Source organism: Heterodontus francisci, chromosome 6, assembly GCF_036365525.1.
Source record: "Heterodontus francisci isolate sHetFra1 chromosome 6, sHetFra1.hap1, whole genome shotgun sequence".
NCBI classification, from domain to species: domain Eukaryota; kingdom Metazoa; phylum Chordata; class Chondrichthyes; order Heterodontiformes; family Heterodontidae; genus Heterodontus; species Heterodontus francisci.
Window position 1 is genome coordinate 41,513,236 of NC_090376.1, and position 26,173 is coordinate 41,539,408.

General features: G+C 41.0%; 1 protein-coding gene across 6 annotated transcripts in view; it reads right to left on the reverse strand.

Annotated features, from left to right (window-relative positions):
• Positions 1-7,536: 7,536 nt before the first annotated feature.
• Positions 7,537-26,173, reverse strand: part of LOC137370947 (testis-expressed protein 26-like) — a 30,831-nt gene continuing 12,194 nt past the window's right edge. For 2 of the 6 annotated variants that reach the window (XM_068032829.1, XM_068032826.1), the window contains exons 3-8: positions 25,672-25,756; positions 23,778-23,940; positions 23,461-23,617; positions 17,227-17,403; positions 15,247-15,408; positions 10,979-13,188 (exon numbers count right to left, since the gene is read on the reverse strand). In XM_068032829.1, the coding sequence (XP_067888930.1) occupies positions 13,130-13,188; positions 15,247-15,408; positions 17,227-17,403; positions 23,461-23,617; positions 23,778-23,940; positions 25,672-25,756 (803 nt within the window). In that variant the 3' untranslated portion in view covers positions 10,979-13,129. Of the gene's footprint in view, positions 8,610-10,978; positions 13,189-15,246; positions 15,409-17,226; positions 17,404-23,460; positions 23,618-23,777; positions 23,941-25,671; positions 25,757-26,173 lie in introns of those variants that run through there. The other 4 variants (XR_010975148.1, XR_010975146.1, XR_010975147.1 and 1 more) reach the window with 4 other exon arrangements.

Below are 26,173 nucleotides of genomic sequence, written 5' to 3' on the forward strand. Positions count from 1 at the left end.
AAAGTGGGCAGGGCTGTGTGATGTAGCAGGATCCAGTTCGTGGGGATGATAACAGTAGTAATGTAACTGGACTAGTAATCTAGAGACCCAGACTGATCCCCCAGAGAAATGAGCTCAAATCCCACCGTGGCAGCTGGGGAATTTTAATTACATTAATTAACAAATTAGCAATAAAAAACTGTCTCATTAATAAACATCATGAAGTTAATGGATTGTTGTAAAAGCCCATCTTGTTCACTACTGTTCTTTAGGGGAGGAAATCTGCCATTTTTTTTTAAAAAAAGAAAGACTTGCATTTATAGAGTGCCTTGCACGACCACTGGGCATCTCAAAGTGCTTTACAGCCAATGAAGTACTTTTTGAAGTGTAGTCACTGTTCTACTGCAGGAAATGTGGCAGCCAGTATGTTTACAGCAAACTCCCACAACACCAATGTCATTGTATGTTGATTGAGGGATAAATATTGGCCAGGACACCAGTTCAGATGAAAAGTCACAGACCTGAAACGTTAACTCTGCTTCCCTCTCCACAGATGCTGCCAGACCTACTGAGTATTTCCAGCATTTTCTGTTTTTATTTCAGATTTCCAGCATCTGCAGTATTTAGCTTTTACTATACTAGGGATAACTCCCCTGCTCTTCTTCAGAATAGTGCCATGGGATCTTTTACATCCACTTGACCAAGCATATGGGACCTCGGTTTGATGTCACATCCGAAAGATGGCACCTCCGACAGTGCAGCACTCCCTCAGTACTACACTGCAGTGCCAGCCTTGATTTTTGTGCTCAAGCCCTGGAGAAGGACTTAAATCTGGAACCTTGTGACTTAAAGTGATTAGATTCTTTCATGGGATGTGAGAGTCACTTGCAAGGTCAGCATTGTTGCCCTCTCCTTTTAGGCTAAGTGCCAGGAGCCCCACCGGTACCCTTGTGGAGAGGAAGACCTGCCTTCACAATGAGGACGCCCTCCATTCTTGTTGCGTGTCTCTACCACTGTACTATATGCGATAGATTCAGATCTAGCAATGCAAAACTGGGCATCCATGAGGCACTGTGGGCTATCAGCGGCAGCAGATTTGTATTCAACCACAATCTGTAACCTCATGGCCTCACATATCCCTCATTCTACCATTACCTACAAGCCAGGGGACCAACCCGGTTCAATGAGGAGTGTAGGAAAGCATGCTAGGAGCAGCACCAGGCATACCTAAAAATGTGGGGCCAACAACACAGGACTACAAGCATGCTAAATAGTAGAAGTAGCCTGTGATCGACAGAGCTAAGCGATTCCACAACCAATGGATCAGATCTAAGCTCTGCAGTCCTGCCACATCCAGTCATGACTGGTGGGGGACAATTAAACAACTAATCGGAGGAGGAGACTCCAAAAACAGTTCCATCCTTAATGAGGGAAGTGTCCAGCATATCAATGCAAACGTCAAGGCTGAAACATTTACAGCCATCTTCAGCCAGAAGTGCTGAATGGATGATCCATCTCAGCCTCCTCCTGAGGTCCCTGATATCGAGAAATGACTGAGGGCAATGGATACAGCAAAGGCTATGGGCCCTGACAACATTCCAGCTGTAGTATTGAAGACTTGTGGTCTAGAACGAACTGGGAATCGGGGAAAAACTTTCCACTGGTTGGAGTCATACCAAGCACAAAAGAAGATGGTTGTGGTTGTTAGAGGCAATCACCTCAGCCACAGGACATTGCTGCAGATGTTCCTCAGGGTCCCAGGGTCCTAGGTCCAAACATCTTCAACTGCTTTATCAATGACCTTCCCTCCAACATAAGGTCAGAAGTGGGGATGTTCACTTATGATTGCACATTTTTCAGTACCATTTGCAACTTTTCAGATACTGAAGCAATCTGTGCCCACATGTAGCAAGACCTGGACAACATCCAGGCTTCGGCTGATAAGTGGCAACTAACATTTGCGCCACACCAGTGCCAGGCAATGACCATCTCCAAGAAGAGAGAATCTAAACATCTCCCCTTGATGTTTAATTGCATTACCATCGCTGAATCCCCCACCATCAACATCCAAGATATTACCATTGGCCAGAAACTTAACTGGACCAGCCATATAAATACTGTGGCTACAAGAGCGGGTCAGAGGCTGGGAATTCTGCAGTGAGTAACTCATCTCTTGACTCCCCAAAGCCTGTCCACCATCTACAAGGCACAGGTCAGTATGATGGAATATTCTCCACTTGCCTGGATGAGTGCAGCTCCAATAATACTCAAGAAGTTTGACACCATCCAGGACAAAGCAGCCCGCTTGATCAGCATCCTATCAATCACCTTTAACGGTCACTCCCTCCACCACCGGCGCACAATGACACCAGTGTGTACCATCTACAAGATGCACTGCAGCAACTCACCAAGCCTCCTTCAACAGCACCTTCCAAACCTGGGACCTCTAACCCCCAGAAGGACTAAGGCAGCAGACACTTGGGAACATCTCCACGTGCAAGTTCATCTCCAAGTCACTCAGCATCTTTCACTGTCGTTGGGTCAAAATCTTGGAACTCCCTCCCTAACAGCATTATGGGTACACCTACGCAACATGGACTGCAACAGTTCAAGAAGGCAGCTCACAACTACCTTCTCAAAGACAATTAGGGATGGACAGTAAATACGGGCCTTGCCAACGCTGCTCTCATCCCAAGAACAAATAAATGTTAAAAAATGCCTATCTCCTGTTTTCAACCAGTAGAAGCAGTGGACTCACTGAGGGACTTCAACTTATGCAGAGATCATGCTCTGGGGCCACAGTTCACAATCTTCGCATCTCCACCCCTATACCCGCATCCCCCTCCACCCCCCAAAGGTGCAGAGAAACTCTCCTCTGGTGGGATAATCAAAAACAAGAGGCATGACTTTAAAATTATACCAAGGCCATTTAGGAGTGAAATCAGGAGCATTTTTTCACACAAAGCATAATGGAAATCTGGCACTCACTCAGACCAACAGGGTGTGGCTGCTGGGCCAATTGAAATTTTCAAGACTGTGATTGACAGATTTTTTTAGACAAGGGTATCAAGGGATATGGAGCAGGGTAAATGAGGTTGAAGTTGTGAGAATAAGAAATACTGAAATGTTGTTTCTACAGCTTGTGGAAAGTTACCAAGAAGTCATTTGTACACAACATAATGAAATCACTGAAAAAGAGAATTGATAAGGGTATGTAAGTAGAGACCTTAAGACAGTACATCACTGACAAAGAGAACTGATAAGGGTATGTAAGTAGGGACCTTAAGACAGTACATCACTGACAAAGAGAACTGATAAGGGTATGTAAGTGGAGACCTTAAGACAGTACATCACTGAAAAAGAGAACTGATAAGGGTATGTAAGTACAGACCTTGGGACAGTACATCACTTAAAAATTGTGCTTAGGCAGATAAAAGAGAAACAGCAAGAGTTAGAACAAAGGATGTAGTGAATAAGAAACTGCCCCACTAAGATAAAGGCTGACAGCTGCAAGTTAAAACACACAATGGAGAGCCAAATAAGGTAAAACAAAAACAAGAGTTAGGGGCTAGAAAGTTAGAGTAGGGGGAGAAGTAAACAGAGGAGGAGACTGTAGCAACCATAGGATAGGTTAGTGTCATAATACGTTATAACCAATAATGTAAAATAAAGGCGTGGACAAATGGATTTGTATTGTATAAACATGAACTGAATATGTTGATTGGTGTGCCTGCTTGTAGGACACCCGATCTTGCAAGAACGTTAAATAAACTTACTTCTTCAGAGTTTGACTTGGTGTAAATTATTATCAAGTGGGCTACGTTTCTCACAAAGTATAGATCAACCACAATCTGATTAAATGGCAAAACAGACTCAAGGGACTGAATAGCTTATTTCAGCCTTATGTTTCTTATGCACGCATCTGTGATCAGAATCTCCAAAGCTGCATCTTGCATTAGTACCATTCCTGGTCCCAGTTTTGCTCCAGCTATTTTACCTTTCAGTAATGAGACAGTTTTAAGGCAACCAGCAGCCCTCTGAGAGTTACTAACTTCAGATAAAGGATTGTTTTGCTTCATGTGCTCTGCACCAGCAGTGCTGTAATAATATGCAAAGGAATTGACCTCAGATTATAGTGCAAGATGCATGCTCAAATTACTATGAAAATAAAGGCACATTTTGAAGTTTCAGTTATTACATGTCAAGTCCAGTTAAGTTTGCTGGAGGATTTAGATACTGGCCTTTTATGCCACCTAGATCATGTCTTCACTCCAACAATCCCATTAGATGAGCATTTTACACCAAGTAATCTGTATTATATTCAAACCGATATATATTTAAGGATTCGGCACTACACTTCTTTGAAAACTGTATAAAAAGTCACTCTGTATCTCAATAATTTGCTTAGGCTGAGCATTAAAAAATACTTCTGGTTTCAAATCCTGTTCTGCAGATTATAGATCAAATTACAAAGGTGTAAAGCAAACAATCATATGTCGTTTTTGGCAGATTGATCAGGAAGCAGCTCTCACTGCAGCAAGGGAACAAAGGCAACAAGTTGTATTTCTGTTAGTTTTAATGTAGAACACATCACAAGGTGTTTCAAGGGAGAGGGAAAAGTAGTGCAGGGCAGGATATGAGCAGCCCAATTTTGAATAACTTCGAACTTATGGAGGATATAGAAAAGCAAGAGGGGCATTGGAGAAATGGATAAGGATCTTAGTACCAGTGAGGGTGATGTCAGGGAGAAGGAGACCAATACTGTAGAGGTGGAAATAAGCAGCTTAGATAAAGCATAAGATATAGGGTTTGAAACTCAGCTCTGGGTTGGACAGTACAAGGTTTCGCAAGATCTGGTTGAGACTAAGCAAATGACCAGAGAAGTGCATGGAGTCAGCAGCAAGGGACTGGAGTTTATGATGCAGGCTGAAAACAATGGCTTTGATCTTCCCCTTTTCAGCTGTGGATAATTTTGACCATGATTTGATGGGCCAAATTTTTTTTGTTAATTCATTCATGGATGTGGGCATCGCTGGCTAGGCCAGCATTTATTGTCCATCCCTAATTCCCCATGAGAAGGTGGTAGTGAGCTGCCTTCTTCAACTGCTGCAGTCCATATGAGGTAGGTATACCCACAGTGCTATTAGGAAAGGAGTTCCAGGATTTTGACCCAGCAGCAGTGAAGGAACGGCGATATACTTCCAAGTCAGGATGATGTGTGGCTTGGAGGGGAACTTGCAGATGGTGGTGTTCCCATGCATTTATTGCCTTTGTCCTTATAGGTGGTAGAGATCACAGATTTGGAAGTTGCTGTCTAAGGAGCCTTGGTGAGTTGCTGCAGTGCATCTTGTAGATGGTACACACTGCTGCCACTGTGCGTCAGTGGTGGAGGGAGTGAATGTTGAAGGTGGATGGGGTGTCAATCAAGTGGGCTGCTTTGTACTGGATGGTGTCAAGCTTCTTGAGTGTTGTTGGAGCTGCACCCATCCAGGCAAGTGGAGAGTTATCCATCACACTCCTGACTTGCGCTTTGCAGATGGTGGACAGGCTCTGGGGAGTCAGGAGGTGAGCTACTCGCCTCAGGATTCCTAGCCTCTGACCTGTTCTTGTAGCCACGGTATTTATTTGGTTATTACAGTTCGGTTTCTGGTCAATAGTAACCCCCAGGATGTTGATAGCGGGGGATTCAGCGATCGTAATGCCATTGAATGTCAAGGGGAGATATTTAGATTCTCTCTTGTTGGAAATGGTCATTGCCTGGCACTTATGTGGCATGAATGTTACTTGTTTTTGGGGTGTGGGTGGTGGTGGCAAGGTTACGTTTACTTCACATCCCTGGTTGTCCTGAGAAAGTGATAGTGGCCTTCTCCTTGAACCACTACTGTGCTTGCGGTGATTGTGCTCTCACAATAGCATTAGACAGAGTTCCAAAATGTTGACCTGTGAAGCATTGAAGGAACTGTGACATATGTCCCAGTTTGAATGGTGTGTTACTTGGAGGGCAATTTGGAGATGGTAGTGATTTCACAATATTGCTACTCTTGTCCTTCTTGGTGCTGGAGATTGTACAGGAGGGAGATCATGTTAAAGTCTCCTTGCTGCAGTGCCTCCTGTCAATCATACATACTGCAACCACAGTACTCTGGTGACGCAGAGGGGAGGTATTGAGTTCAGTGACACAGGCAGTCAAACTGCTCTTTGTTGGATGGTGTTGAACTTCTTGTGTTATTGTCAGTCACTTGTCAGCTTCTATGTTATTCATGTTGTAGGGTGGCAAGGATTGATTAATTATTGGAACAATTAAGGGATAAATGTCATTCAGGACACAAGAATTGCCCCGGATATTTTACATTTTCCTAAAACAGACATAAAGGGCCTTGGTTTAACATTGTTTAATTCATTGTTCTTTGACTCAGGCTTTTGTGTAAGTACCCATTTTTCCACCCTTCTGTTGGGGGCCATGTCTTCGCTGTTTATGCTCAATGCACTGGTATTCCCTTCCAAATATGCTCCACCTTTCCACCTTCCTTTGAACCCATCTCTTTGATCAGGTGCAAGTGGTTCTGAGGAGGAAGGGCAAGATAGGCTCTCAGCATATTTTCAATGTAGGTCCTTTGCATAAAAGCAAATTAGTGCGAGGAATTCCAATGGGTCATACCTCCTAATTTCTCATGCTTTGGCTTGATGTCCATTTTTCTTACACTGCTATGAAGTGCCTTGTTATATTTTCAATTTTAAATGAGCGATATAAATTCCAGTTGTTGTTTAATTGCGAAGTGCAGTCATAATCCATAATGGTTGTTAGATGGAAATGTTTCAAATATCATTGATAACTTTGCAAGAAATGTTAATACTTTTAATACAAGTTATACTCGTACGAGAGTAGTAACAGGTCACCGTGCACTAGGAAACAACACTAGAGCATGACAACAGGGCTGGATGTGAAGGGATGCATTGAAATATACTGCAAAGTAGCCAGATTAAGATCAGTTGTTTTCCAGTTTGGCAAAGTAAAATAGATGACTATATATTTATCAATAATCAGCTGAAAACTTTTATTTTCTAAAGCCTTAAAGTAATGACTAAAGTAATCATTATTTTTCAAGCAATTAATAACCAGCAGCTGAATCCTGAAATGAGATTCCAGCTTCAATATAAATTATATATATTTCATTGAAGTACTCATCTAATTGTTTTCTTCTGACTGCACATCTTAGCCCTTACCACAACCATTATACTCCGGAGATGGAGGGGTGGATATTGAGTCCAGTGGTAGGAGCACTGATCAAGCAAACCTCTCTTTCCCAGATGATGTTGAGCTTCTTGTATTTTCATAGCTGCACCTATCCAGATGGGGGCATGTAGTCCAACACATGCCTTACTTCAGCTTGTAGATGGTGGAGAGGCTTTGTTTTGAGTGATAATAGATGAGCGGTCACATCCAGGAAAAAGGACGTTTAATTAAGTTTCCAGCGTACACATTAAAATACTGAAACAAACACTAATATTAAACTAATAAATCTAATCAGATGTTAGGTTTTGTTTATTCCTGTAATATTAACACTTCACTATAAACATAAATATTCAAATACAAATTTAAATAACCAAAAAATAAGCAATAGTCCTATTTTAATTTGCTCTTTATTCTGTTTTTATTTTAATTTTGATACGTTTTTCTGTCTGGTCTAACTTAGTTCATTTACTGTTAACTCTTTTCTCTAAAAGTTTAAAATCTTCCACTATTTATTTTGAAGCAGCTGCTGAAAAAAATGACCTTGCTTTCTCTGAAAACTTTCCAAAGGCAGTTCTCTCAGTTAATCAAAAGCCAAAAATTAAACAATTGATCTTGTCATGTTCTGGATTTGACCAGATCAAATGTCAAGTATAAAAACATGTCCAACCCAGAAGGGCAGTTATTGGATGAAGTCAGCTCAATCCTGCCTTATTGAAATAACACATCACAGCATATGACACTTAATCTGTTCACCAATGATCCATAAGGTCCATTTTTTTTAATTTGTTCTTGGAATGTGAACATCACTGGCAAGGTCAGCATTTATTGCATTTCCCATTTTTCCCTTGAACAGGTGGTGGTGAGCCACCTTTTTGATCTTCTGCTGCCCATCTGGTGCGGGTACACCCACAGTACCATTAGGAAGGCAGCTCCAGGGTTTTGACCCAGTGACGGTGAAGGAACGGCGATACAGTTCCAAGTCAGGATGGTGTGCATCTTGGAGGGGAACTTGGAGATTGTGGTGTTCCAATGCATCTACTGCCCTTGTCCTTCTAGGTGGTAGAGGTTGTGGGTTTGGAAGTGGCCATTGAAGGAGCTTTGGTGAGTTGCTACAGTGTCAAGGGGAGATGAATAGACTCCCTCTTGCTGGAGATCGTCATTGCCTGGCACTTGTATGGCATGTGTGTTACTTGCCATTTATCATCCCAAGCCTGAATGTTGTCCAGGTTTTGCTGCATGTGGGCACAAACTGCTTCAGTATCTGAGGAGTTGCAAATGGTACCGAACATAGAGTCATAGAGTCATTTACGGCACAATCATATGGTCCATCAAGTCCGTGCTGGCTCTCCACGGAGCTATTTAGTCAGTCTCACTCCCCCGCTTGATCCCTGCAGCCCTGCAAGTGTAGAGAGTACAAGTCAAACACTGTGCGATCATCAGCAAACATCCCCCACTCTGACCTCATGATGGAGGGAAGGTCATTGATGGGGCATGTGATGATGATTGAGTCTAGAACACTATGCTAAGGAACTCCTGCAGCAGTGCCTTACGACTGCTGAGATGATTGGCCTCCAACAAACACAACTATCTAATTTGTGCTAAGTATGATTCCAAACAGTGGATAGTTTTCCCCTGATTCCCATTGACTTCAATTTTGCTAAGGCTTCCCGATGCTGCACTTGATCAAATGCTGCCTTGATGTCAAGGGCAGTCACTCTCACCTCACTTCTGGATTTCAGCTCTTTTGTCTACGTTTGGACCAAGGCTGTATGAGGTCTGGAGTCCAGTGCCCCTGGCAGAACGCAAACTGAGCATCGGTGAGCAGGTTATTGCTGTGTAAGTGGTGCTTGATAGCACTGTCGCAACATCTTCCATCACTTTGCTGATGATCAAAAGTAGAATGATGGGTAGGTAATTGGCTGGATTGGATTTGTCCTGCTTTTTGTGAACAGGACATACCTGGGCAATTTTCCACATTGTCGGGTAAATGCCAGAATTGTAGCTGTACTGGAACAGCTTGGCTAAGGACGTGGCTAGTGCTGGAGCAAAGGTTTTCAGTACTGCAGGTGGGATATTGTTAGGGCCCACAACCTTTGCTGTATCCAGTGCCCTTAGCTGCTTCTTGATATCACGTGGGGTGAATCGAATTGGCTGAATGGTGGGGACCTTAGGAGGAGGCTAAGATGAATCATCCACTCAGCGCTTCTGCTGAAGATGTTTGCACATGCTTCAGCCTTGTCTTTTGCACTGATGTGCTGGGCTCCCCCATCATTGAGGATGGGGATGTTTTTGGAGCCTCATCCTCCCGCTATTTGTTTAATTGTCCACCACCATTCACAACTGGATGTGGCAGGATTGCAAAGCTTTGATCTGATCTGTTGGTTGTAGGATTGCTTCACTCTATCTATAGCATGCTACATCTGCTGTTTAGCATGCAGTCCTACAATGTAGCTTCACCAGATTGGCACCTCATTTTTAGGTGTGCCTGGTGCTGCTCCTGGCACGCTCTCCTCCACTCCTCATTGAGCCAGGGCTAGTCCCCTCGCAAGATGGTAATATGTGAGGGATATGCTGAGCCAGGCGGTTGCAGATTGTGGTTGAATACAATTCTGCAGCTGCTGATGGCCCACAGCGCCTCATGGATGCCCAGTTTTGAGCTGCCAGATCTGTTCTGAGTCTATCCCATTTAGAACGGTGGTAGTGCCACACAACATGATGGAGGGTGTCTTGGTGTGAAGATAGGACTGAGGTCATTCCTACCCATACTGTTAGGGACAGATCCATCTGCAATAGGTAGATTGTTGAGGGCAATGTCAAGTAGGTTTTTCCCTCTTGTTGGTACTCCCACCATGCACATACATCAATGTCCACATGGAAAGATTAGTGGCTGATTTAATTCACGTCATTGAATAAGGCAACAATTATTTGAAATTAATTAAGGACTTCAGTAACTATTGACTTGTTTAACATAGTCTGTCACCTTTGGGTGTATGAGGAATCCAATTCCTCTTGCATCTTTATTGTCTTCTGTCTTTCTTTGAAATTACAGGATGAGAAGTGAGGAGCAAATTAAACAATATTAGAAACAGGAAGTGGGCCAAAAGAACTCTTTAAAAAAAACAGGGTGAAAACAAGAATTTAACAATTAAGAAAAGCAGATGTCAACTTTACATCAAATAGGAGAGAAGTGCTTAAGGTATGTTCAAACCTCTACCAGGACTTATACAGTTTCAAAGCAGAAGGATCTGAAGATAAACAACAGTGTCATCAGATGCAAACGGAATACCAAGTGTTACTGAGGCAGAAGTTGAAAGTGCATTGAAACAGATGAAAAGAAACAGGGCCCTGGAGGATGAACCAACAAGTGATACACTCAAGCATGGAGGTAATGAGACAATCATACAGCTCACTATATTATGTAACCAAATATTTACGGGGCAAAAGATACTGAGAAGTTGAAAGAAGCAAAAATTCTTCTTCTTCATAAAAAAGGAGACAGAGCAGACATTAAGAATTACCAACCCATCAGTCTATTCTCTCATTTGTATAAAATTCTAATTAGAGTTATTCAAAATAAGATAAAGACAACATTAGACGAACACCAAGCAATAGAACAGGTGGGGTTTAGGGAAGGATACTTTACAACAGACTATCTACATACAATAAACCAACTCATTGAGAAGGCAAACGAATATCAATTGAACCTGTGCATTGGATTTATTGACAATGAGAAGGCATTTGATTCAGTGGAACATGGAGATTTATTTATAGTTTTAAGGAGAACAGGACTAAATGAGGATTATGTGAAGATCATAGAGGGCATTTACACAGGTGCAATGGCCAGAATACACATCGACAAAGAGGTAATACAGTTGATAAATACTGAAAGAGGAGTGAGACAAGGGCATACAATCTCACCAAAAATATTCACCACAGTAATGGAAGACATATTCAAGAAGATACCCTTTGAGAGGAGAGCATTAAATAGGATGCAGAAAAACTAACAGACATACGCTTTGCAGATTATGTCATACTAATTACTTTATCTGTTAAAGTCTTGAAAGTACAACTAAATAACTTAAATAAATAGAGTAAAAATATTGGACTGAAAATGCGCAAAGGAAAAACAAAGTATATGATAGACTTTAAGATAGAAGATACCATACAAATTGAAGACCCAAGAAGTTGAAAAAGTGACTGAATACAAATATCTGTGCCAAACATTAGGATGGAGGATTGTACAAATGAAGAGGTACTGAGCAGGATTAGGGCAGGATGGAGTTGTTTCGGGAGATACAGAGATATTCTATGTGATAAGAAAATACCACTGGCATTAAGGAGGAGGGGGTATGATCAATGTGTGCTACCGACCATGACACATGGGGCGGAATTATGGACAACTACAAAATATATAGAACAAAAACTGTGTCGAGCTCAGAGAGCAATGGAAAGGCAAATGTCACACATCTCCATTCGTGATAAAATCAGTTGTCATGAAATATGCCAGAAAACCCAAGTTAAGGACATCATTCAGACAATAAAAGAAGCTAAATGGAGATAGGCTGGGCATGTTGCTCAAAGAAATGATAACAGGTGGACAAAAAGGTTAATAAACTGGCAACCAAGAACAGGTAAAAGAAGAATGGGGAGACTGGGAGGAAGGTGGAGAGATGACATTATATCTCACCTAAGAACCACATGAGCGAGAACAACAAGGGATAGCGATAAATGGAAAGGGCACAGAAAATAAACTGAGAAACTGTAACACCTCCTAAATATGCCACACATTACAAGCATAGGTACAATATTATCTTCTGCAGAAGGCAGGCTGTTGTTTCTTAGCTAGATAGCCATTGAATTTCTCTATCAGGATTTAATAAACACATTTCTTTATTCAATAGTTGTCATAGTTGAAATATTGTAGTGCTATTCCATGGAGTGGTAAGAGAGCGACTTATATCCATGCTCTGCTTCAATGATGGACAGAGCTTAAGAACTTTCTAAAAAGATGCTAGGGAAGATCAGAGAAAAAGTCACTCTGCACTGCTGTCAATCCCGCTCCTGATAAATTCAATGGCCTTGTTGGAAATTTAATACATGCGATAGATCAGGCCTTTTTAAAATACCTTAATCACGTTCATGGCTACAAGACATTTTCTTTAAGTAGACTGATTGCCTTATGACCTAAAACTTGCATCTTTCTTCTATGCCCTTTATAGGTTAGCATGCCTAGGTTTAATAACTAAACTTTAATCGCAGTGAATAATTTACTGAGGAACATATGGAATGCCCACCATATTCTCCCATCACTCAGAAGATGGAAAATAACACATGCATACAGGCTGAAATTATTTGGCGAGATTGATTTACAAGCAAAATAATGTACAGAAACATAAGGACACAGCCAAATGCTGGTGCAATACAATAATCAAATTTACACAATACATGAAGTACTTTTCTGCCTAAATTCAAGAAAAGAGAAATCCTTAAAGCTTTCCTTAGCAAATTCCTGAAAAGAAAACTCATTATTGCAAGTCACATAAAAATCATACCTTATGGAGTTCCTACTGACATGTTAACAGCAAAGTGAAGAAAGAACTAAAGGTTCCATGAAAGTATGCAGTCTACAATGTGGCTTTTCTTTCAAAGATTGATTTATTTTCAAAAATCAGAGAATCAAATACTTAATCAGAGAATCAAATACTTAACAAATTTTTACCACTTGCATGAACTGAGGCTTCCAGGCAACCTGCAAATTATAAATGACAGTTCTTTGGATGATCTCTTTGTGATATTTCACAATTCTCACAATTTTATCTGTTGTGCATGCTTTCCAGTATCATTTTCTTGAGGACTTGGTCATTCAGATAGTCACCTCAAGACCACTGCACTCGCTAAAGAAGTTGGATGTGTTTTTCAGTTTGTTTCACTTCCTGCAGCCATATTATCTAAAAATTGCAACAACACTTCCTGGTCTGCAAATAAAATGCAAAAAGAAAACTTGTAATTTACTTCCTCAAAATAACATGACTGCTGAGTACTTAGTGTGTCTATATTATGGGTGCACTTTTCTTGTATCCTTTCTGGCAGATTCAGCTTATTTATGAACCTAGTATTGTGGTAGTCATAATACTGCTCAAGAGTCATATGAAAGACACTTCCCTCTCTGCTATGGCCTGTTTGTTCATGAGTCTGGGCCTCAATTCAGTTTTTCAGCTCTGTTTCATTGCTGGAGTTAGATGTGTATAAAGAGAAAGGGAAGCACACACAAAAAAAAATCTTATTTTGTAGTAAATCTGAGAGGACAGCTCTTGAGGAAGTCACTGCTCAGGATTGTGTAAATAACTCAATGAAAAGCACACCTAAATGATGAAACTATGTGGTTTTGGTCGATTTTTAAAATTAGCATTTTAGAATAACTGAACAATGCTTAGTTAATGTAAAGTAATAATTTAGTTAATTAATCTAATGAAAAATAATAATAGAAGTCTTCCCCCAAGAGCTCAATAGGTAAATGTACCATATAATGTAGTAGTAAACCATACCATACAGATCCCTGTGCTGCGTTAGCTAATATTAGAGAGGATGGCAGTGGGGTCACTGTTGTTGGCCTCATCATACCCCAGGCTAGGAAGAAGAAAACATTGTCCAGGGTTCCCATTCCCAATTGTCAACAGCAATCCATGCTGGAATTGCACATGCATTGATGTTAGGCGAGGACAGGGTCAGGTTCAGTTGTGGTGATGCCAGAGTTAAATAAGCTTGCCTAAAATATTGAGTGTATGGGTTCACAGATGAAGATTGATCCATCATCTTCAGAAAAGCGAAAAGAAGAAAGATGGGAGGAATAAAATAATGGCATCAAAATATTCAAGGTTGATATCAGAGATAGGCAGTGCAATAGCACATTGAAGCATGAAATCTCATGTGGGGGTTCACATAAGTTCAATTATTAACTCCACTGAACTTCTGATCTGAGCTACAGTCCATAGTGAGTTTCTGAATAGAGGCCAGAAGTGTGCCTAAAGGAAAAAAATCAGAAGGAAAGCCATTTTTGGACTACTTTTGTACAATATGTAGTAGCCAGCTCAAAAGTACTCACAGAGGCTTGGGAGGACGCTGTCTGAATTCTTGGCTGCAGAAAATGTGTGTGTGTGTCCAAACACAAAACATACATAAAGAGAATTAAAGGCTTAAATACTACATCACAAATTTCCACCAATTATGACAGCAAGTTTCCTCAGCAAAGGAAGTTCTTTGATTGCAAATTAGGTTTATTTAATCGAGAGAGTACAAACTGGGAAAATAATGAATTACCAGTTGGTATTGGATTAATTAGATACAGGACTTCCACTTATCATTGTCAGATGCCTGCAGGTTTTCAACAGCACTTTAGAATGAACTAGCAACTGATTGCACTCAACACCTGTTAGAGCTAAAATAAAAACAGAAAATGCTGGAAATACTCAGCAGGTCTAGCAGCATCTGTGGAGAGAGAAACACAGTTAACGTTTCAGGTCTGTGACCTTTCATCAGAACCTGTTAGAGCTAGTGTTGTTGTTTTTATATCTTCGCACTCTTCTCTTTGGAGAAGTGTGTAAAGTGGTGGAAGGATCTGCAGGCTGACCGGCCACAATGTGTGTATTCCCTCCATGGCTGTAACAATCTTTACATCAACTGAGACGATGATTCGTCCTTTTTGGTGTGAGTGTTTTATGGACCACCCACATCCACCAGATGCGCATTTTTTTTTTTAATTAGTTGCCTTCTGCTTGTAGGTTTGTCTAAGGGAGGGTTTTCTTGATGTGAAAATGTTGGTCATTTGCTCTCTTACTGAGGCCACAATTTGTGCAACTTTGGACTGTAGGCTATACTGCCTGATACAGTAGTTGAGCTTCTCATATTTTATTTCTTGTACTGCAGATACAGTAATAGTTGAGACCTTGATTTTTGTTGTGTGCAGTATTCACAGCTACAACCTGACTGAAATAAAATATGGTAATGTTTTCATGTGGAGAGTAATACAGCCATACCTTTATTTGGAAGTGACTTCAGGTATCTTTGGAATGCTTTAGGTTCTAGGGACTTTAATATTTTGGCAAAATCCATATTAAAGGTTCCATATTCTCTCTCGTATGTTGTCAGCTGTTTCCTATTTTCCTGGTTTTTGATGTGTGCTTGTGTCACGCTGGGCACTGTAAATAACCCCAAAATAGAAGAATTTTAAATAGATTTGGTAGTGGAAAACCATAGAATTAATACTCTTCTGTCCATATTCATGGAACACACTTATAAGAATATCCATTACTAAAACATCCTTAAATCTTTTAAAAAAATAGTTGCATTGCTTTGAACCCAGATGGAGGGCAGCAGGTTATATGGAACATTATTTTGAAAGTTCCATATGATGTTTGTTGTGATTCTGATAGAAAGGAAGAAAAACATGCATTTACATAGCACCTTTCATGACCTCAGGACATCCCAAACCACTTTACAGCCAATAAAGTACTCTTGAAGTGTAGTCACTGTTGTAATGTAAGAAACATGGCAGCTAATTTGTGCTCAGCAAGGTTCCAAAAACAGCAATAAGATAATGACCAGATAATCTGATTTTTAGAAATTTTGACTAAAGAATAAATATTGCCCAGGACAGCAGGTAGAATCCACTGCTCTTCTTCAAAATAGTGCCATGGATCTTTTAGATCCACCTGAGAAAGGGGGATCGGGCCTCAGTTTAACATCGCGTCTGAAAGCTGGCACTTCTGACAGTGCAGTACTCCCTCAGTACTGCACTGGAGTGTTAGTCTAGATTTTGTGCTGAAGTGTCTGAGATAGGATTTGAACTCATGGCTTTCTGATTCAGAGGTGAGAATGCACTCTCTAATTCAAAGCTGATACCTATGGGTTTGGCCTGTCCTTGGAATCCAAGCATTAAACAATGATTTCCAGGAAACGTTCAGCCTCAGGCATTTTAAAAACAATCAGTGAGTGAGAGGATGATGCAGTTGAGAACAAAAAAGAGGTACGTCAGGCAAACCCCACCTGCCAAGACTGAGGCACACATTATTTTGCCACATGAACATTAAAACTTAAAATTGCAAGCCCTGACCAGAAAGACACTTCCATGGTAACAAACAATGTTGAAACAATGGGGTCCAGCAGTGGCTTCTCCAATACATAGAAGTAGTCAACCAGTTCTAGTCACATGTCTAGCTGGTTGGAGCTTTTGGATTTGAATCTCCAACAAAGGATGTTGAAAAGACTGTTCCATATAAGGAACGAGTCACATGACTAACCTGCAGGGCAACTTGGGAGTCTTTTTTTGAATTTGAACTCCCATCAAAGGAATCTGAACTCAGAATGCCATGTGCTCCTGGAACTGAAGCAAGAATATCTTCTCTCCTGCCCGTCTGCCTACCTGTCTGCCTGCTCATCTCTCAGGGAACTGAAACCATTGAAGACATGTGAAACTCAAACACAGAAGGGTTTTCCACATGTACAAAGCTCCAACGAAATGCAAGACTATAACTTCAATCAAGGACTACAGCGAGCTCAAGAAACAGTAACAAGATATTGCTTCAAACTGTTCTACTTACCTTTTCTTCTGCTCTTTTCTGTCCCTATTTTGCATGTTTATATTACGTGTGCATGCTAGCATGAGTGCATCATATATCCGTAGGCGTGCACCATGTTAAAGTTTGAGTTTAAAGTTTTAAGGTTTTAATAAATTTCCCCTTTTGCTTCAAAACGAAGAAAGCCTGTTTGTGCTCAGTTATTTGCCTAATAATTGGAAACTGTGAACAAGGATTCACACAAAGGGGAGCTCAAAACACAGTGTATTTAAAAATAAAACCCTGTTACAATAAGACCAGGCGAAGACAGCAAGAGAACCCTAGAAACATTGCTCACCTGGTCGTAACAGGTAAAGTAAGCATCATGACTGCTACCCTCCTACATCATGCTGCTAGAGTAAATGCAATGACACTAGCAATGGAGTGGTTAATCATTCTCACCTATTCCTTTTGCAGCAATGTCCCATTGTTTATTGCTGCCATATCGAGAAGTGCAGACTGCGAGCTCAGGTTTTTGATCTGGTATTCCATAGTGATATTGGGTATTTGTGAGGGGAGGACATGGCTGATCCATTCTGTGTATATTGGGCAGACAAGGGGGACATTTCATCTTGAACCCTGGAAAAAAAACTCAAAGCACTTGAAATGGAAAAGCACAGCAGTTACTCACCTATCATTTCTTCCTAATATTTGTGTATCAGTTTAGAATTTTCTACACTCAAGATTTAGAGATTCCTCCACCCACCAAAATCCCTTTTCTTACTAACTTATCAGCCCCTGTTCAAGAACACTAACTATGTCCTGACTATAATATCAGCTTATTGTAGAAATTCTGATACAGCTCGCGTTTTAACAAATAATTGAATTACAGCCCTATCTGCTATTTTACTGCTGGTTCCACAATACAATCATCAATTTCAAACAGACTCCATATCCTCAGTAATTATAATTTCCAGTCCTCTCACAGTGCATTGCCGAATCACAATATCTTGACTTCCTTCCTGCCCGTCAATGGGTAGTGAAAATCTTGTTTATTTAAAAACAAACATTTCAAGGATACAATATCTTCATGTGTTTGACAGGAGCTAAGATTAATGCTGAGTTTCCTTCCAGCACTTATTTGAATAATTTGCATAAGAAGTCACTGAGCAGAAAATGAGGACAGGTAGGTAACATGCTTCTATCTTTGCTACAACCCAAAACTATTTATGCACTTCCACCCACACCGCCTATTAATAAACACCTGCTTTTAATTTTTGTTGAAAGTGATAGTTGCGAGATTTAAAGAAGGAAGCTTTGCCCAACTCAGAAATCGGCACTGAAAGGACTGTTGGTCTGAAATTGCAGGGCTGGACTTGTCATTGAGTGACATTTTTGTTGTGTGAAATGAGTAATTTTTGTGAGTGTTTGGTGACAGCAGGAGATCAGACTATCATTATCTGCATTTTTAAGTTTCATTTCAGCAGCGAAGGGAACCTTTGTGATAAGTGTGGAGTGTGCTGTTCATGCCACCAAGGCTCCTCACACCCCAATGGGGAGGAAGTGGCATAGTGGTAATGTCACTAGACTAGTAATCCAGAGGCCAGGCTAATTCTCTGGGACATGGGTTTAAATCCTACCATGGCAGATGGTGAAATTTGAATTCAAGTCATAGATCTGGAATTAAAAGCTAGTCTAATGGTGGCCATGAAACCATTGTTGATTTTTGTAAACACCCAGCTGGTTCACTCATGTCCTTTAGGGAAGGAAATCTGCCATCCTTACCTGGTCTGGCCTGCATGTGAATCCAGCCACACAGCAATGTGGTTGACTCTGAAAATGCCCTCTGAAATGACCTAGTAAGCCACTCTGTTCAAGGGCAATTAGGGATGGGCAATAAATGCTGGTCCAGAGATGCCCACATCCAACAAATGATGTATTGGGACGGGAGAGGGGGGGCAGTGGGGAGTACGCCAACCTTACTTGGCCACGCCATTCTGGGGCCCAGGCCACATTTCGACATTTAAAGTGAAGCTCCCACCTGATTCTGGACAGAATATGTCAGGCGGGCAGTAAAGGGATTTTGGTTGGCAGGAGGTTACTGTGGGAATAGGAGGGAACAGTCCCCAGTAATCAAGTAAAAGGGCAGGGGAGTAGGGAAAACCTAGGGCAAGGAAGGCCCACTGTTTACTTGTGGAACCTGGAGGAGCACTCCTACTCTTCGTTAACAACACAGAAACTTGAAAAAAGAAATGTTTTAAATTGCCTTCGTTGGGCACTTCTAGCCCAATCCTAATTTCCACCTGCACTCATGAGTGTCACACAACTGTGCATTAAAACTGTGTTGAGGTCTTACTTACGTCTTCAATGCATATTTATGGAGCTACTTGACTCCCTGCCTCACAAGCCTCTTGAAACTAGAGGTTAAATTGGTGGCAGACAGGAGGACATGGTGAACAGAGTGGTAACTACTTTGTCCTCATTTTAACCCCATACATGGCCTGTTCTCATTGGATGGTTGGTGGGGGTGTGGTGGCAGGCAGGGAGGGTCATTAAAATTGGAGCCAGCTCTTTAGCACTGTGTCAGGAATTTCAGTCTGTGGAGGCAGAGGGTGAATTGGCTATGCTTTTTTTCATTCTTTCATGGGATTTGGGCATTGCTGGCAGGCAATTGCCCTTGAGAAGGTTGTAGTGAACTGCCTAGTAGCAGTTTGGTATAACTGAGTGGCTTGCTAGCCATTTCAGAGGGCAGTTAAGAGTCAACCACATTGCTGTGGGCATGGGTTGGCAACGTGTCCGTACACCAGTGTTCGTGGTAAAAGATGTTGAGGTCCGTTACTAGTAATTTCAGGGACAAGAAATTTCCCATTGGCTTCTCCTTTCCAAGCAGACAAACTTTAAATAAAATTGCACATTTAGTTTCACAGCTGACAGGTGTTGGGATCACTGATGGGTGAGGGGAGGGAGAGAGAGCGAGGAGGAGAGAGAGGTTGTAGGGGGTACAGAGAGAGGGGGTACAGAGAGAGTGGGGTGGGGGACAGAGAAAAAGGGAATGACACCGAGAGGGAGAAATGACATCAAGAGGGGAGGGAATGGCACAGAGAAGGGAAGGAACAATACAGAGAGGGGGGAACACAGAGAGTGAGGGGGACAGAGCGTGATCAAGATCATCCTGACAGATGAACATTTATCCAGAATACTCCACAACACTACAAGTGTACAGATAGATATTGACTACTTGTGCAAGCAAAAAAGAATGCAAGGTATCTCACTAAATCAGTGTCCAACATAGTGATGAAAAATTAAGTCAATAAATTAGTTTTATGAGTTAAGGCTTCTTCACAAAAATAAACATTTGTTGTTGTTTTGATTAACAGTTAGATAAATGTTTAATGCTTTTATATTTCCAAAATTGTCTCAGTGGCCCCCTATGCAAGACAAAAATTGTAATGAGGGCCCTCACGTGAAAAGGTTGGACAACCCCTCTCTATCTCTCTCCCCTACTCCCTAGCAGCTAGGTTATTTTAAAACACAAGTTTAAAGGCTTGTGTTATGTGAACTCATTTTAAAATGGCAAAAGTCACTTAGGGAATGCCTCAATTTCTATGCTCTGGCATGCATCACTTTCACTTGAGACACTGTTAACACATTGAAAGTTACTGGACATTTACTTCTGTATACATGTCGTAATTCCACTGCTATCCATTTGGAATCACGTTGTTCCAAACTTGTTTTGAGAGGAAGACAGGTAAGAAAATCCAAGGATTCTCCGTAAATTAGAACTGTAAGTTCCTCATGAATACAAGAGTATGGTGTAATGGGGCTGAGTGATAATGGTAAAAACAGGATGCTGCTGACCTATATACAATAGTTAGTAACTACAATGTAACGGATAGCTTTAATAAACCTTAATATATGATGAACTGTCTACAATTCCTTAACAAAATCTATGCTGCATTTTCAGTTTTAAAAACTGTCAGGGAAGACATAGCAAACATTTATGATGTTTCAATGACCATGTTAGAAACTCATTGATTTTTTTGCTGCGAATTGGATTAAAGGACAAGTTTACAAGTGTGTCAAAGATCAGTAACTGCAATGTGCATCATTTATTATGCAGTTTGAGGGTAGATAACTTGAGTGGCCAATGTCATTTGAAAGTTGTCTGTATGATATTACGTTAAAAGTGCACCTTTGCTAACAGATAGGAGATTTGGCTTAGACATAAATTGGTTAGTCTGGAGTGCAATATTGACAGTGACTAAACATTTTATAACTGAACAATACATGCAGTAACAACTGCTCAACTGTTTTCAGAAAACCTTTTTGTTAATAATTATCTTGTCAGAGCTGAATCGGAATCGACAGTGATAAACTGAGATATAGGCATAAGTGAATTTAAGAGAATTGCTATATTGAAGGAACTGAAGGGTATTCTTTATTTGTAATAGTGTTTATTTAATGTTGTCATTAGATTTGGTGAGCAAATGACATCGTGCCTGTGAGAGATTTTGTTGTTTCTGTATTTTAGAATCCAGGATCTAATATAACAGCCTGTCAAGATGAATAAGCTAGTATTGGCTACCTATAGTTAATCTTTCTGTCCCTTCCTGTCCCACTCTACTTTTTCTGTACATGACTATCTGCCCCATCCTAAAAACTTCTCCTATTTGGAGATCACTGCCCTTTTGTTGGATGCCCGGTCTTCAGACACATATTACAAGCAGGTGGAGAAATAGCACAAACATTGACCATCATGGGTTAAATTGTCTTTTGACAACAGCAGTGTGAGAAATTATTCATCTTTCTATTGCTGATTTCTTTTTACTGCCTCACCTCAATAACCACAATAACAATCCTCTCTTTGCATTTCATGGTTTATTATATGAATTTGCACTGCTGACACAGAGTGAATCCACAGAGGTAACCTGATAGGGTCCATCTACCACCCAGATTTGCATTGGCATTGCATACTATTTTGCTTGCTAGCTAGCTAATACAGTTGTGTTGCTCTACATTGATATTTGTATACTTAGCTAGGGTATTTATCGAAAGAAATGCATTTTAAGTCAGACTGTGTTTTGATGGCATTAGATTGGCTACACACTTTATATACAGATTACTTGCCTCCATGTCCGTGGCTGAGTCAATAATTTTGTCAAATTTCAGTGTGCAACATGTTGGTGCCTATAACTGTTGGGCATAATAACACCTTTTTTTTCGGTATCCTGTACCTTTTGATCATTCATCAGCAACCCTGAAAACGATAATCAAAACTAACGATTCTGAAATCATTCAGAAGGGAATTAGATGCTACAATAGAAGGGGCATAAATTATTACCTAAGGATGAGTTAAATAGGCTGAATAGCTATTTGTACTTATATTTGTGAACATGACTAAAATATAGGTCACACCCAGTGACAGTGCAGACACTAATGGATTCAGTCTATCTTAGCAGTCCACTTCTCATTTGCCACTGCCTTTCATGATTTTTTAAAAAAAGCCTCCACATGCTGTTTTGTGCAGATTTTCCCACACGTCACATCCAATTAGAATCATATGCTCAAGACCTAACCTCCATGTAATTATATCTCAGTCACATGTGTCAGGCAAATCCCGCACCTGCCAAGACCGAGGCACACATGGTTTTGCCACATGAACATTAAAACTTAAAATTGCAAGCCCCTGACTGGAAAGACATTTGCACAGTAACTAGCAGAGTTGGAACAAGGGACAAAGGACCATACCCTGACCCATTCAACCAACAATGGACTTTTGATTACCAGACGTTGAAGGTGGGGGAGAGCTAGCATTCCAAGTTGACTGCTAAGATAGCAGAATCCACAAACACAGAAGAAGTGGTCAGACCAGTTTTAGTCACATGACTAGCTGGCTGTTGAGATTTGAACTTCCAACAAGGGTTTGAAATCAGAAAGCACTCTTCTCCTGGATTGAGAACACTTCTTTCCTATCTGCTCTCATCTCGCTTACACCAGCATTGGAAACCATTGAAGTCATATGAACACTAAGAGAGAAGACTCTCCTACAGTGAATAAGATTTACGAAGAATACTGGGCCCCAATGAAAAGTAAGAGCTGTCTACAATCAAGGGCTCTATGGCAAGCTGGAAACACAGAAACAGTAACAAGAAAACCCCTTTAGAGACTGCCTCAAACCTCTCCATTTTATTTTTATTCTGCTCTTTTCTGTCCCTTTTTGCATGTGCATGCTAGCATGGGCACGTCGTAAATCCGTAGATGTTAACCGTATTAGAGTTTCAGTTTAAGGTTTAATAAATTTCACTTTCTTCAAACCTAAGGAAGCCTGTTTATGCTAATTTCTTTGCCTTATAATTGGAAAGCTGTGAACAAGGATTCACAAAGGGGGAGTTCAAAACACAGTGTGTTAAAAATTAAACCCTGTTACAATAAGACCAGGTGAAGACAGCAAAAGACCCCTAGACACCTTTCTCACCTGGTTGTAACACATGAAACATGGTAGATCAGGAAAGAGTCGTCCTAAACAAAACGTAGGCTAATGCTTTGAAATTACCTGGTGTGTTTAGCACATTCAAACACTAATAAAGTACTTTGCATCTTACAGCACTTACAATGCTTTTTGTGTCTGACAGTTCTCTGACATTTTTCATCTGTAAGCTCGAATAATGTAACGACGGATGCTCAATGTTTTCTTACCTTGTTGTATTCCCTGGTAATCTTGCCGATATATTGTATTATATTGATATGCTTTTACTTTGCCCATATCTTCAGAAGACATTGAGTTCAGGAAATATGCTTTGGCTCTATGGAAGGCCTCCGGATCCTTACTGAGCAGTTTCCATAGCAGCAAACACTACAATTGCACAATTCACAAATGAGGGTACAACCAGTAGAGTAGGATAATTTTGACACTATAATGCAGTTGTGTTTATGTGCAAAATATTATTGTGCGTGTTTAAAACATAATCTATCCCTAGGGTTTCTTACAAACAGTATCTATCAATATTGCTTACTTGGCATTTGTTAATATTATTTCTCCCGTATGCTGATGATGCCCCATTTCGCATGGGCTGCTCATTGGAATAATATTTCCAGGGATAGTCATTTGTATATACACTCTCACCAATAGGGTCATGGAGCTGAAATGGATAAGTATAACCATTTGACGATCCAGGACTGCAGAACGGCAAATAAAAGGAACAAATAAATAAAACACATTAAAGGTCTGCAGTAGGATTTCCGCAGTAGGATTTAGAAACTCTATTAAGTTAAATGAACTCCTTTCATCTGCTGGATTTTAATGGAAAATCTGGGTATGTTGTGTACAGCCTTTCCATTGTTGAACAGTCACAAAACAAAACCGACCTGACGATGGATTACATAAAAAAGGTTCTGAGGCATTTATCTTCAGATTCCCAGAAAGTATTTGTGAATAGTTTTTGGCGAATCTATTACTTTGCCATTTTGAATTGCTTTTCTGAAAGCAAGAGCAGTCAGTACAAATCGGGCTTGATTTTCTTCTCTCACCGCCAGCAGTAGCGGTGGGCGAAAAAAATGGCAGCCCACACATGCAGGCCACACAGTGCCATGCCGCCGTGATCTTCCTCGCAGCAGCCAGGATAATGAGCCAGTCAGGCTGCTCCCCCCAATCACGTGGAGGGGGCGGTCTCTGCCACACCGGCAATGGGATCAGCTGGCGCCCTTTTTAAAGAGCAGCCAGCCCTGCCATGTCATTTAAATTTTTAAAGGGTGACCCACCTCCCCTGCCATGTACTGCTGAAAAATCTATCTCCACCCCCCCTCCCCCCCAATAACAATTAAATGGAATATTTGGCCTCTCCCCGCAATAAACACTTACCTTCAACACCTGACCTTCCCCCCCACAAACTGATCAAAATGCAGATGTCACCCCTTCCCACTCTCCTCTACACTAGTAATTTACATTTGAGCCCATTTCCTCCCACCCCCTCCACTGCACTAAAAATCATAAGATCCCCCCGTCCCTGCCACAGTGACGCCTGCTTTCCCTGGACGGCAAGGTGAAGGTGCGGAGTGCCAGCAGCCACTCAGAAGATCCCGGGAAGAAGGTAAGATCGCTGTGAATGTTATTTAAATTTATTCATTGCCTTCATTTAAATATATTGAACTGGGTCCCATCGCCCAGTGGCATGGGGTGCCGCCACAGAGTCTTCCCATCACTGGAAGGATCAGGCCTGGCACTTTTGGGGTCAGGCTCTGTGGCATGCCACTGCTGGAACGATCTTCCGGCCCCCACCCCCACCCCCACCCCTGCCATGGAGCCTGCCGTTTGGAGCTCAGTAAAATCCCAGCCATAATTTCTCACTGGATCAACATGCTCTGGTGGCTAAATAGGAACAGAAGAGATATGAACCGCAAACTTCATTTGTTAGTCTGAATGGAATAAGATATAAAAGGTTTGAAAGTTCAACAAATAAAATTTCAATCATATGTTCAAATAAGACAATTTTAAAAATCTGTTCAACAAGGTGAAGTGCATCAATGGATTAAGTTACTGGATTAAGTCAGCTGTTAGTTTCAATCTTCAACTAAACTCAACAGATACCTAATGAAATATTACTTGTTCCTTTGATATGTGAACTATTGTAAGACTCATAGGACTACAAGTAGTATCCAAAGAAAATGTGGGTATTTATTATAACTTAACTAGAGCATATATATATATATATATATATAAACAATTACTGTATGAGTACATCTAAACACTGTCGGACTACACCCACAACTCTGTGGTCATGTGAGATGCGACATCACTTCCTCCAGTGAACTTCACTTACAGCTTCTTAAGGTGGTCCGCTCTTAAGGTCGTCCCACAACAACTAGTTGCTGGTCAAGCTCATGTCCCTAGTTGCTTTTATTCAGACTCACCGTATACGTTCAGCCACAGAGCCTGGTCGATACATAAAGTCACGCTTGAATGTAGTTTGATATGGATCAAAGACAGGAGACCTCACTAGAAAAGATAGCTAATCTTAATTAATGAATTACATCTATCAACTTAAAACTCATGAGTTTGCTTCAGAAAAAAAAATAAAGAAATATCCTCAATGATATTTATTAAATATTGGGCGGCACAGTGGCGCAGTGGTTAGCATCGCAACCTCACAACTCCAGCGACCCAGGTTCGGTTCTGGGTATTGCCTGTGTGGAGTTTGCAAGTTCTCCCTATGACCGTGTGGGTTTCTGCCAGGTGCTCTGGTTTCCTCCCACAGACAATGACTTGCAGGTTGATAGGTAAATTGGCCATTGTAAATTGCCCCAAGTGTAGGTAGTGGTAGGAGAATGGTGGGGATGTGGATGTAATGGGATTAATGTAGGATTAGTATAAATGGGTGGTTGTTGGTTGGCACAGACTCGGTGGGCCAAAGGG